The sequence below is a fragment of the Penicillium coprophilum genome, assembly GCF_028826855.1.
Source record: "Penicillium coprophilum strain IBT 35676 chromosome Unknown utg000001l_segment0_segment0, whole genome shotgun sequence".
Lineage (NCBI taxonomy): Eukaryota > Fungi > Ascomycota > Eurotiomycetes > Eurotiales > Aspergillaceae > Penicillium > Penicillium coprophilum.
The window spans coordinates 1,446,360-1,458,223 of NW_026622720.1; the positions used below are offsets into that span (position 1 = coordinate 1,446,360).

The 11,864-nt window shown below is 49.7% G+C and overlaps 6 protein-coding genes across 6 annotated transcripts; 3 read left to right on the forward strand and 3 right to left on the reverse strand.

The window, feature by feature from the left end:
• Positions 1 to 962: 962 nt before the first annotated feature.
• N7500_000534 (pseudouridine synthase PUS4) lies at positions 963 to 2,192 on the forward strand (the record flags this gene model as incomplete). The annotated part of the gene is made up of 3 exons (XM_056671680.1): positions 963 to 996; positions 1,047 to 1,507; positions 1,554 to 2,192. The coding sequence occupies 3 exons, from the start codon at positions 963 to 965 to the stop codon at positions 2,190 to 2,192; spliced, it is 1,134 nt and encodes a 377-aa protein (XP_056537253.1).
• Positions 2,193 to 2,542: 350 nt separating this feature from the next.
• On the reverse strand, positions 2,543 to 3,670 carry N7500_000535 (EBP2 family rRNA-processing protein; the record flags this gene model as incomplete). Its single annotated transcript, XM_056671681.1, has 3 exons — positions 2,543 to 2,832; positions 2,903 to 3,601; positions 3,622 to 3,670. The coding sequence occupies 3 exons, from the start codon at positions 3,668 to 3,670 to the stop codon at positions 2,543 to 2,545; spliced, it is 1,038 nt and encodes a 345-aa protein (XP_056537254.1).
• Positions 3,671 to 3,966: 296 nt separating this feature from the next.
• Positions 3,967 to 4,379, forward strand: N7500_000536 (heat shock factor-binding 1 family protein; the record flags this gene model as incomplete). Its single annotated transcript, XM_056671682.1, has 3 exons — positions 3,967 to 4,044; positions 4,106 to 4,205; positions 4,294 to 4,379. 3 exons carry the CDS (start codon positions 3,967 to 3,969, stop codon positions 4,377 to 4,379), a joined length of 264 nt encoding a protein of 87 aa, XP_056537255.1.
• A 527-nt stretch (positions 4,380 to 4,906) lies between these two features.
• On the reverse strand, positions 4,907 to 6,078 carry N7500_000537 (protein disulfide isomerase family protein; the record flags this gene model as incomplete). The annotated part of the gene is made up of 2 exons (XM_056671683.1): positions 4,907 to 5,481; positions 5,559 to 6,078. 2 exons carry the CDS (start codon positions 6,076 to 6,078, stop codon positions 4,907 to 4,909), a joined length of 1,095 nt encoding a protein of 364 aa, XP_056537256.1.
• Positions 6,079 to 6,479: 401 nt separating this feature from the next.
• On the reverse strand, positions 6,480 to 9,050 carry N7500_000538 (MKT1 family protein; the record flags this gene model as incomplete). The annotated part of the gene is made up of 6 exons (XM_056671684.1): positions 6,480 to 6,569; positions 6,626 to 6,818; positions 6,880 to 7,358; positions 7,412 to 8,341; positions 8,405 to 8,985; positions 9,044 to 9,050. The coding sequence occupies 6 exons, from the start codon at positions 9,048 to 9,050 to the stop codon at positions 6,480 to 6,482; spliced, it is 2,280 nt and encodes a 759-aa protein (XP_056537257.1).
• An 857-nt stretch (positions 9,051 to 9,907) lies between these two features.
• N7500_000539 (uncharacterized protein) lies at positions 9,908 to 11,330 on the forward strand (the record flags this gene model as incomplete). Its single annotated transcript, XM_056671685.1, has 7 exons — positions 9,908 to 10,078; positions 10,138 to 10,197; positions 10,259 to 10,312; positions 10,388 to 10,404; positions 10,469 to 10,619; positions 10,702 to 10,970; positions 11,015 to 11,330. The coding sequence occupies 7 exons, from the start codon at positions 9,908 to 9,910 to the stop codon at positions 11,328 to 11,330; spliced, it is 1,038 nt and encodes a 345-aa protein (XP_056537258.1).
• Between the last annotated feature and the right edge of the window lie 534 nt (positions 11,331 to 11,864).

The window sequence follows — 11,864 nt, forward strand, 5'->3', positions numbered from 1 at the left end:
GTGGGCTCGGTTGTCTTGATCTAGTCCAAGTCAGCGTTTCTTGTCCGTATTTGAGAACAGTACCAGGATGAACGACATCAGCTTCAGGGTGCAAAAGCTCAGGTGCTAGCAACATGCTAGCCTGCGCCATATTAAGAGGGAAAAGGCCAATCTACCTTGGCTCAGTCTCATCAATTATAGGATTATCAAATGCATCGGTTTAGGACGAGGAACCGATAGTCGCCAGCGTGGCCCCGGGCTCAGAAAGGGCCCGAGCTCTCGCGTCAGTAATCATCGTAAATTGATACTTTTCTGATGGCAGATTTCAGGTATTTTAATCATAGAGCCATAGCTGGCTTTGAGGATGGGAGAAGCTTGCGCTATCGCATTCCGATAGACGAGAAACGCGTTGGTTGGTCCAGCTTCCAGGTAGAGACTTGCGCATTTGGTCGTTGTACAGAATCAAAATAATCCACAGCTATAAGACAAAGTATTGAAAAAGGGCCAACCCTTGAAAACTGAGGTCAGCATGTAGTGTAGAAAGGTAAGTCAAGGGACATGGCTTTTTGCGACTATCACGATTGGAGCTGCTCTACTCCATCATTATCTTGATTGAAAAAAAAAAATAGCATGAAGCCTTGGCTTCCACTAGAAAAGAGAGTGCGGAAAATAGCATCTAGAAGGACATCAAAGAAATCAAAAAGATGCCTTATAAAAATCTATGCCTTCAATTGTACTTGAAGATTGAAAAGAAAAACGATGCTGAGGCCTTCCATCTATACAGTTCTTGAATATTAATATAGGTCTCCATTAATGATCAAGATCTCTGTATATTATATCAAATTCGTAGGACTATCTTGTGGTCCCAAAGAACTGCCGTAAAGGCGGGAGCCAAATCTCTACCAAAATCACTTTTTTCCAGTTTGGTTCAACTCCCACCCCAGATGCCATTCCCTCCAGGTTTTCGACTTTTTCGCAAAACAATGTCAGGCGAAAAGATCCTCGAAGGCGTATTCGGTAAGCTCAAGTCCTACCAAGGCAAGATTGCAATCTAACTTCTCCGATAGCCGTCCACAAGCCGCAAGGCGTTACCTCCGCCGACGTGATCCGCACTTTGCAGAAACACTTTAACCCCTCGAAGACATTCAAGCCATGGTTAGACGAGGAACGCGCCCGCCGCGACCGTGAGAGCCAGTTCCAGCGCAAACGCCGTCGCCACCAACGCCTCGACGTGAAGATCGGCCACGGCGGAACATTGGACCCGCTCGCGACAGGCGTGCTCATCACCGGAATCGGCAAGGGCACCAAGTCCCTTCAGGATTTCTTGGCCTGCACCAAGAGCTACGAAACCATCGTGACATTCGGCGCGGAGACGGATACCTACGATCGTCTTGGAAAGATCGTGCGTCGCGCGCCCTACGAACATATCACGCGCGAAGCGGTCGAGAAGGCGCTGGAGCAATTCCGCGGGAAGATTATGCAGCAACCCCCCCATTTTCTCTGCCTTGCGGGTGAATGGAAAGAAGCTGTATGAGTATGCGCGCGAGGGCAAGGTGCCGCCGATTGAGATTAAGCACCGGCCTGTTGAGGTCTTGAACATGGAGATTGTGGAGTGGTACGAGCCCGGCACGCACGAGTACAAATGGCCTGAGGAGGAAATGACTGGTGATGAGAAGGCTGTTGCTGAGAAGCTTCTTGATCAGGAAGCCTCGGCATCTGCGCCATCGGCTGAAGGTGACGCTGCGAACCAAGCCTCCGAAGCCCCTTCTACCAAGCGGAAGTCGCCACCCCCGGCGGATCAGGTGAATGATGACAACTCGGAGACTGCCAAGAAGCAAAAGGTGTCTGAGACCGAGGCTGCGCCTGCAGCTCCTGAGCCTACCGCCCCCGAACCTGCAACCGCAGAGGCCCCTGCTGTACCTGCAGAGGACCCCAAGCCCCAGCCTCCGGCGGTCAAGATTAAGATGACTGTTACATCAGGCTTCTATGTTCGCTCGCTGGCACACGATCTAGGCAAGGCTGTTGGTAGTTGTGCTCTGATGAGCGAGCTAGTGCGCAGTCGCCAGGGTGACTATGAACTCTCCCCCGACAAGGTTTTGGAGTACAAGGACCTTGAGGCCGGCGAAGAGGTCTGGGGCCCAAAGGTAGAGAAGTTCTTGACCGAGTGGGAGGAGAAGAGAGCCGCCAAGGCTGAAGCTGAAGCAGCTCAATAGACTTAAGAGTCTCCAAAATGATATAGCATTTGTATATAGACTTGCTATCTGTAATACCAACCCTTGAATTAAGATACTATGTAGCATGTCTTGCCTTTTAGCTGAACATACCACGGTACGTAGTGTATGTAGCGTATAATATCTACAATTCGAGCCTTTTCATTCGTAGAGCTCACCTCATGTCGCTTTTACAATTCGGCTATAGCTACCCAAGTCTCACAATCACATTTGATAGAGATAATAAATGCAAACTGCCATTTTTTGGTTATCCAGACCCAAGCGAGAAAAAATAATTACATGATACACGATACAAATGCAATATCACAACATAAACCATCACGTCAAAACGATTAGTTGCGTCCCTTGGCTTGGGCTCTCTTGCTCTTGCCGGGTCGCTTTGCGCCACCCTTCATCTTCTTAGCGGAGAAGTTGCTCAGATCACCACTGGACATGGCATCACCGCTCTTAGCATGGCGCTTCTTGCCTCCGAATCCGAACTTGGCGTCCTTCTTCTGGCGCTTGTTGCCACCGGGGCCATCACCACGGCTACGCTTCTTGTCGGGTTGGGTAGCCTCGTCAATGGCAATGTCGAACATATCATTGGAGTCGTCGGTAGGAGCAGAGCCATCAGCCTTGCGCTCTGTGTAAGGAATCAGGTTAGCGACTGCAAAACGTATAGAAATCTAGAGCAGGATAGAGTGAGAACATACTCTTCTTGAGGGTGTTGATCTTATCCAACAACTCGCGCTTCTCCTTGTGTCTCTGCTGCAGCTTGGAGTTCTGAACCTGCTTGCCGAACTTCTTAAGATCACGCTGGCGGCGCGCCTCAGCGGAAGCCTTCTTGCTAGCAGCCTCTTCGTAAAGCTTCTTCTTGATCAAGGCCATGTGCTCGTCGTTCTTCACCATCTCGGCGAAGTAATCACCCGGCCGAGTGAAGGGAACACCTTCCTTCTTCAGCAGACCGCGGGCCTGGGTAGCAGCAACCTGGCAAACCTTGTAGAAGGCCAATTCACGGTTCAGGTCGTCATTGACGTCTTCGATCTCGATCGGCTCTTTCGAGACTAGGGAGTTGTGCTCTGAGAATGGGGTCTGGGGGCCGATGAAAGAGATGCGCTTGAGGGCGGAGAGGATAGCGGCAGAGTTGTTGATTGTCAAACGTTGGTGGGGAACGACATCCTCACGCTCGTCTTCATCGAGATCGGAGAGCGGGATGTCTTCTTCCTCTTCCTCCTCATCTTCCATCTCCTCGTCCTGGTCGACCTCTTCCTCTTCTTCCTCTTCTTCCTCTTCGGCATCAGAGCTGGCAACCTCCTCTTCCTCCTTCTTCTCATCCTCCACGACCTTGTCTTCGGGGACAGCAGAAGCCTTCTGGGCCTTCTTTTTTCCGCGCTCTTGATCAATTTCTTCCGCTTCTCAGCCTCAAAATCACGGCCCTTGTGGGCATCGAGGGCCTGGAGCAACTTGCTTCGTTTGACCATTGTTGTTTTGTGTTAAAATACAAAGAAAATTTGTATTTTGGGTAATGTGAAAGGAATTGAAAAGAGGAAAGCAACTTGCTATCAAACCCGCATCAGAGAATCCACGGGATTTTTTTGAAATCGCGCTAGCCCTGATCTGGCTAGCCCCACCGATAAGACCACACTAGTCCACACATAGCAATATCCCGGAAATACACATGATCCGGATTCCTTATCGGGTCCACCGCCTGTCAACTGTCTCTCGACTCTACATACCTCCAAGCAGTCTGTACAGCGAGTGTATACATAGTCTCACAATGGTCGACGGTTCCAAATCTCCTTCTCTGGACAAGCTCTCTCCCCCACCAGAGGGCGAGTCTCTTCTATCACAACCGGTAAATACCTTCTACAAGCTCCAAACCCCACCTGCCGCTCTTGCTAACTAAATGACCTCAGAACTCCGATGCCCAAGGTCAGCTCACCGCAGCTGTGGACGATCTGCTCAATGAGCTCCAAAGCAAATTTGACGCTGTCTCCACGGAGATGTTCGGGAAACGTGCGTTCCTACCTCTCTATCATCCTTCACCATCACCACCAATACATCTTCATACCTATGACTGCGAACTAACCTATATTGTGCGCAGTGGATGACATGACCAAGCGCCTTGATGATCTAGAGGCATCTCTAACAGCAGCTGCAGGGGCTGGCGCCTCGAGTCCGGCAAAATAAATATGAACGCCTCTTATCCATACTCCGACTTTGTGCATTCTTTTTCACGTGGCGTTTTTGGCAAGAGAGAAATGAGCGCTGCATTTTTTTTTTAGCTCTGCTGAACTCCTGTACCAATAGCCCAACATATACTTATGGCATACATGATGCTTTATTGGGGTCTGCATTGAACGGCCGTGTAGCATGAGCACATTGGCCTGTGTCTGGACTTATACTTATGCTGTTACGATTTCATAGATACCCTACAATCAAACGAGGACACTCGTACAGAGAAACATTGTTTTTTTCCCCCATCTACTAACGTGGATGTAGTTCATAATCGTTCAGGCATTCTTGAAAAGGTAAAAAGCGATTTGTACAATATACAGCATCAAGCCAATATTTTCGTATACAATTCAATACATTTCCGTCGAATCCATGCTTGGTAGCTGTTCCAGTCCTTAATCTAGAACCACAGTGACTAGAGCCTTAAACCAAAAGTCCAAGAGAGAAAAATACAAACATCGAGAAATCATACTGAAAAGCACTCAAAGCTCATCGTGCTTCTCCTCGCCAACAAAGCGGCTGAGAATGTTGCTGCGAGAGAGAATGTCATCCAGCTTCTCGGGGGCCGATCCACCCTTAGCCAGGACCTTGCGGAGACGAGTGAGCTCCTTAACAGCGTAGCCCTCGTTCTGGCTCAGCTTCTCCGCAGCCTTGACATAGTATTCAGCGTACTTGTCGGGAAGACCCTTGGCAGCCTTCTTGACTTCGGTCACCAGCTTGTCAAACTTCTTCGCCGCGACATTCTCAGTAACAATCTCATCCAGAGCAGCGATGGTTCCCGCCAAGCTGTTCAGACCGCCACCGACGGCACGGTGTGTACCAGCCTTCTCGTTGATGAACTTGACAAAGGCCTCCTCGGAACGTGGGCCGGAGTAAGCCTCTGGCTCGGTCGACCCCTTGGGGAAGAACTTGATAGTAGGGAATCCGGTAATACCCTGCTCCTTGGACAAGGCGCGGGAGTTATCAGCTTCGGCATCGACCTTGGCGATAACAACGCCAGACTCGAGGGCGAAGTCGTTGGCGAGGGTTTCCCAGGTAGGAGCGAGGGTCTTGCAGTCTGTGAAAGGTCGGACAATTAGTAAACACAATCTATGAGATGGACCAGAGATAGGTTTGATCAGGGAATCAACTCACGTCCACACCACGGCGCAGTGAAAGCGACCAGCACATCCTTATCGCCACCAACAACGGTCTTGAAAGAAGCATCGTTCAGCATCTCAACCTTGCTAGCCGCCTTCGGTGCGCTATGAGGCTTGATGCCGGTCTTCTCGGTGATGAAAGCAGACAAGCTCTCAAGATCACGAGCGCCCTTGTACTCCTCGGGCTTATCGCTCTTTCCATCGAACCACTTGACAGTAGGGAAGCCCTGAATACCGAAGCGCTTGCCGAGCGAGCGGTTCTCGTCGGCGTCGACCTTGGCGATGGTGACCTTGTCTTCGGCGAAGAGGAAGGTCTGCGCAAGCTCTTCGTAGATGGGGGCGAGGGTCTTGCAGTGGCCGCACCAGGGAGCAAAGAATTCGACCAGTGCGGGCTTGCCGGCCAGGACGACTTCATCGAAGTTGGTGGGGAGTAGGTCTTTCACTACGGAGCTCGCAGTGGCGAAGCCGCTGAGGGCCGAGAGAGCTCCGACAAGCAGGAAGCTCAAGCGTGCCATTGTGTATATTTGTGTGAGTAAACTTTCGGGAGAAGTAGTTCACAAAGAAATGTGGATGACGGAGTTACAACTCGGGGAGATGATGACAAACAAAGCCGAAGAGGCCACTTGGTGCCTCCACAGCTCCGCAGATCACATCCATCTACTTCCAAGCTACGAGATGACCTAATATATCTTATGTTCTTATTATTCGGATTTTGGGTGGTATCGTATTTCTTGTTCGTTTTTCTTTTGTTTTGTCTCTGTTGCTACCTGGGTAGTTAGTAATACACGGGAGAATTGTCGGTATCGTATTTCTTGCTCAAGATTGGGAGCTGTTGGCATGAACTTCAATTGCAAGCTGCGCATAACCCAGAATTCCCGCGGTGGTTGATTGGTGTTGCCGGCGAGGCTTGCCCATATCATCGTCTCTCTGCCAGCCATTTGTTTGCGTCTTCCCAGAACTTTGCTTCCTTAAACTCCTTGCCCGTACTCTGTGTGCCTGCGTAAACCTATCTTGAAAATCAGCCTTTGATCGGTATTCAACCAAACATTAGACAATACGAACCGCATCCCACAGCTTGAAAGCCAAATCCAAGTTTCCAATAAAGCTCTCGCTGTGTTGGAACCACTCCTTGCCCTTCGCCTTCACATCTGCTCGAGCCTCGGGTGAGGTCGGATTCGCCTGCAGTGGCAGGTCGTCGAGGTAAGTCCGAACCGCAATTCCAAGTCCACAGTCGTTATCATCAATGAACGGAAGCCTAAGGGAATAGGTTAACACAACAATTCAGATCTGGGATAGCTAGCCTAGGAAGAACATACTTGATAGCCATCTCGGTCCAGTCGTTGCGGTCCCGATCAGCGTCACCACTGAGCAGCAGACCAGCCAGTACCACCTCGATCAGATTCCTCAGTGCAGAGCGCACCTCAGAAATCAAAGAGCGGTAGCAAAGAAGCTGACGGCTCAGAGGTCCAGAATATCCAATGCTCTTGTGTTGAAGCTTGGCAACACATGCAACACGTGAAACCAGCATATTGAAGGTCTTGTCATCTTCTGATCCTCTCATGGGACCGCCAGATACATGTGAGAACCAGCGCTTGGTATTGAGGAGACCCAGGCGGATCATCTCAACAGCAATGAATATAGATTCCTCAAGGTGATCCGAAGGATCGACACCTGATAATGCCTGCACCAGACACTGGCCCCACGGTGTGAGCTTGTGCTTATCATCAACATATCCACGTAGTTGCAGGAAGCGCCACATGACATTAGACAAGATATCCTCCTGCGATGAAAGGACCTTTGGGGGCCGTTAATCATTGAAAGCAACGCCAAATCGATGGGTAGACTTACAGGTGTTTCTTTATTAGCAAATGACTTGGACACAAAGTCAGAGTCGCTTAAACTCTGAACAGCAAATTTAAAGGACCCGCGAGGTGCCTGGAGCTTCTTGATATTTTCGGGGAGTTGTTCGCCGTGAATCTTCCAGGGATGAATGGTGTCCTTGACTGATGGGATGCCCTTGAGGTTGATCGTGCGCTCCGAGTTCTCATCGAACCACGGGCGAATTCGAATGACTTTCGTTTGGTAGAATCGATGAAGCGAGTTTGCTAGAAGGCAAATAGATTGGGTGCGGACAGGTGTCAAGATTTCACCCACAAGTTGGCGGTAAATCTCGGTGTCTTCGGTACCCAGCGGTAGCGAGATGCGAACTTCGCCAGTTGTGAGGAAGTTAGGTACATCAGCTCCAATGATACCTTTAGAAAGATAGAAGTACAGCTCCTCCGGGAGGCGCTGCCCGATAAGCTCATGCATATCCGACGAGGTATTGTCTGGATCCATAGGACCCACTCGACCTTCCACGTCAATATAGACATGGTGCTTCACAATCATATACGCTCGCTTATACAGGTCTGCGTATTGAAGCTCCTGCATACGGCGATCCTCTTCAAATTGGGCGCACAGTGTCAATGCACTGCGTCCAGCTGCGTTGAACATCGGCAACGCATCACGAATGGTGGGGCTCTTGCCGGGGTAAGCAGGGTTCTCAAAAAGTGGGAGGGAGCGTAGGAAGGGGGAGCCCAGTAGTAAACAGAAATCCAGGAATTGTTCGTTGGAAAGTCGGCCCAGCTCCTCCTGGCAGGTTTGCTTCGTGATCCAGAAGAATTGCGCGGGCTCGGTGTCGATACGGGTGACTAGCTTGTCAAGGTCAAACAAGAGGGCTTCGGAGGGGGCGAAGACAGCATCCACTACAGGGTTGCTACCACGGGCGAGGTAAGAGAGCTATTTAAAGAAGTCGGTTAGCTACTTATCAATCCAACCATGGTGCATAGGGTAACCACTCACCTGAGCCGCGGCGCTGTATGGCGCTACGATGAATTCGACTCCGTTCTGGGCTAAAATCCGTTGCAGGAACTTGAAGAGGGTCTCCGGGGGCGGGGTGCCTGAGGGTTCGGTTGTGTCAGCGATCATTGGGAAGCTTCGCTGTGCGCAATGAAAACGATAAAGGCCCGCAAGGCCCACCACGGGGGAGAGATTGAAATAAGGATAGTAATTGGTCATACCAGCACTGCTGAAGGCATCGACCACCTGGTCTGCCTGTTGCTGGTCGTAAAGATCCCAAGCTTGTTCGAATGAGCGCGACGCTGCGGGTTGGGTGCGCGACTCCTTCTTGCCGAATTCCAAACCATTGAAGACGAAGATAGTGGCGACACCAAGGGTCTTAAAAGTCTGTAGTTCCTTCTCAATGTTGGTCCTCAAGGCGAATGGGAATCCACCTAATGCGCCTAGAAGCGCCTCCCGGGTTGACTGGTTCACGAGATGCTGGTTTATGTAGTGCGACGCATCGATGCCAACAACGGCACCCTTCAATGCTGAGAGGGGCAGGGACTGGGTGCGGCCAACAACCCATTCATCAAGGGGACGGACTAGTCAAAACAAAAGATTAGCTGGTGCGATTGTGGGTTGTGGAGCTGTACTGTGTACTCGGCATGGTTCTGGAGCTGTCTGTCACAGGCTAAAAGCACGGCAACGCCGGGCATCAAAGCCCGAAGGTGGGAACAAGGGGTTATAGCTAGGATAATAGTGGATTAAAAGCTCCGTGTTCCGGATATGATGAATCGGAGCTGGGACTGTTTGGATTGTCGGAATGGGAGATAGCAAGATCACGAGGGGGGGAAGGCGGAGTTGGAGTTGGCCCTTTTGTTTTTTTTGCCCTCTTAAGGCATCACATCAGTCTTGTTTCTAACCACTTCTTTTGTAGTTTTGAGTATTTTGTCTGGTATTTGATTTAGTTATCTCATGTTCAGCTCCATAGATTTATGTTTCTGTTAATCTATTATCTATAGAAGAATGTACGACTTATAATGAAGTCATCTCCAATATGTTTAAATAGTAACAAAACAGTCCCACAAATCCACAAAATCCACAATAGAATACATATAGTATTTCTATAGTATATAGAGTATGAAGTATATAACAAACTGGTCTAAATATCTGAGGTAGGTAATATTCATCTTACTAAGTATCATTAGGCATCTAGGCATGTTTCTATCTCCAGCACAGGTACGCATACAGGCGGGGACAAATGACACATCGGCGGGGTCCCAAGCCCATTTTGCACGTCGGATCTCGCCTGAGCTCGGAATTGACCCAGAAAAGTGACTGGAGCCGGCTATTCAACGAGTCATTAGATTGGTTGGATCGAATTTCATTATCGTGATCTCGAAGCTACACGATAGGCCCAATCACATGTGCGCTAAAAGCGGTTTCAACTCCATCCACAACTATATATTCACTTCAACGTTGAACCCTAACTTCCAAGTAACCCATTTCTAGTTATTCTTCAAAATGGGAGACACCACAGTCCCAATCGAGCTTCCTGTCATTGACATCTCTAATCCCCATGACCCTGCCGTGGGGAAGGCCATGCTGGATGCTGCTGCAAAATATGGTTTCCTGTATGTCAACAGCAAAGGAACCGATTTCACCGTGAAGGATGTGGACGATGCATTTGGATTGGTAAGACTTACATTTTGATCAATTGACAGATATAAGCATGCATCTAACCGTCTCTATAGTCAAAGGAGTTCTTTTCGTCTCCCGCAGAGGAGAAGGAAACATGCCGAATCCAGCCGAATGTTTGTAACAAGATTGATGGCAAACAGATAAATACATTCAGTCTAACTCTGATATCTATAGAACCGAGGCTGGTCTGGAATGCATATAGAAACCCTCGACCCTGAGCATCAGCGGGTAGGTCATGGCTCTGACTCACCAGTTCTCTGGCATGAACGATGGAGACTAATGCTAGAAATAACCAATTGATAGACCGGAGACTTCAAAGAGTATGAAGCAGACATCTGTCCAAGCCCTCAAGTCCCCCCAGCCATAAACTGACCACCAAACTAGAGCCATGAACTTCGGCGACTTCAAAGACGGCAAAGCCCAGCAGCCTCTGCCACCCTCACTAAGCCCCCACGAAGCAGAGATCAACCACTTCGGGGAACTCTGCAACAAAACCTGCACTCGGATCCTGACTCTACTTGCTTTAGGTCTCGAGGTACGTGACCAAACCAGATCTATATATCGACCACCAGTGGCATATCCACTCAACTATATAATATTTATACCAACCAATCTAGATCCCAGAAGACTTCTTCACAACCCGCCACGACCCAAGCACAGGCCCAACAGGCAGCATCCTCCGGTACCTCTACTACCCATCAATCTTCTCACCAACAACGGCAGCCTACAAACACGACAAGGACGTGCGAGCCGGCGCGCACTCCGACTACGGCAGCATAACCCTCCTTTTCCAACGTCCCGGCCAGCCAGGTCTCGAGATACTAACACCGGAGGGTAGCTGGGCGCCTGTTCCCATTGTTCCCGGTCCCGCAGCCGAGGCCAAGGGGTATCCATTCCCCCTATCTTGGTGAACATTGGGGATTTGCTGAGTTATTGGACGGATGGGCTGTTGAAGTCAACAGTGCACCGGGTTGTGTTCCCACTTGCCGAGCAGCGGAGTCCGAATCCGCAGGATCGGTACACATTGGTGTATTTCTGTCATCCGGTTGACGAAACGGAGTTGGTGCCTGTTCCTAGTGGGGTTGTCGCCGCGCATCGGGAGCGGCCTGGGGGTGTTCCTGCCGATGAGAGGGTTGGGTTTGGGGGTGGGGCGGGCCATTTGGTACCTGGGAAGAGACCTTTGACAGCGCATGAACATCTCATGTCGAGGTTAGAGGCTACATATGGGTTTACTAAAAATGAGTGAGAATCCACCTGCACGGATGTTGACATGAGGTTCAGGAACTCAGTCTGCGGCGCTCCGTCTCTGTAAGGCTGGATTAGGCCACACGTAGATATCTTATGGGTCTTCTGAGTAAATGTGAACAGAGTCATTCATACGACTGGGAATAAATTGTAAACGCCTGGGCCGTTGTGGTAAAGTGTAAACACACATAAAGACAGGTCCTCCGGACATAAATCAGAATCGTAGATGGGATGTGCACCAGAATGAAATGCCCCAAATGACCATGAGGCGGCCTAAGTTATCGGCAATAATGCCCATCTACTGACATAGGAAACTCGTGATAGCGCAATTAGTTATGAGAGAAAACAGATTGGCCCCAAAAAGAAAAGAAAACAAACAAACAAAATATAAAAGGCAAAGGGAATATTGCCCCTGGTATGGAGGTTAGTATGAGATATACAGTCATGAGAAATGGCCAAATGTGGATATGAGCAATAAAAAGGGCTCGCAAGTGAGGGCCCACGACAATGAATCAAGACGGAAGGCAAGCTGTGC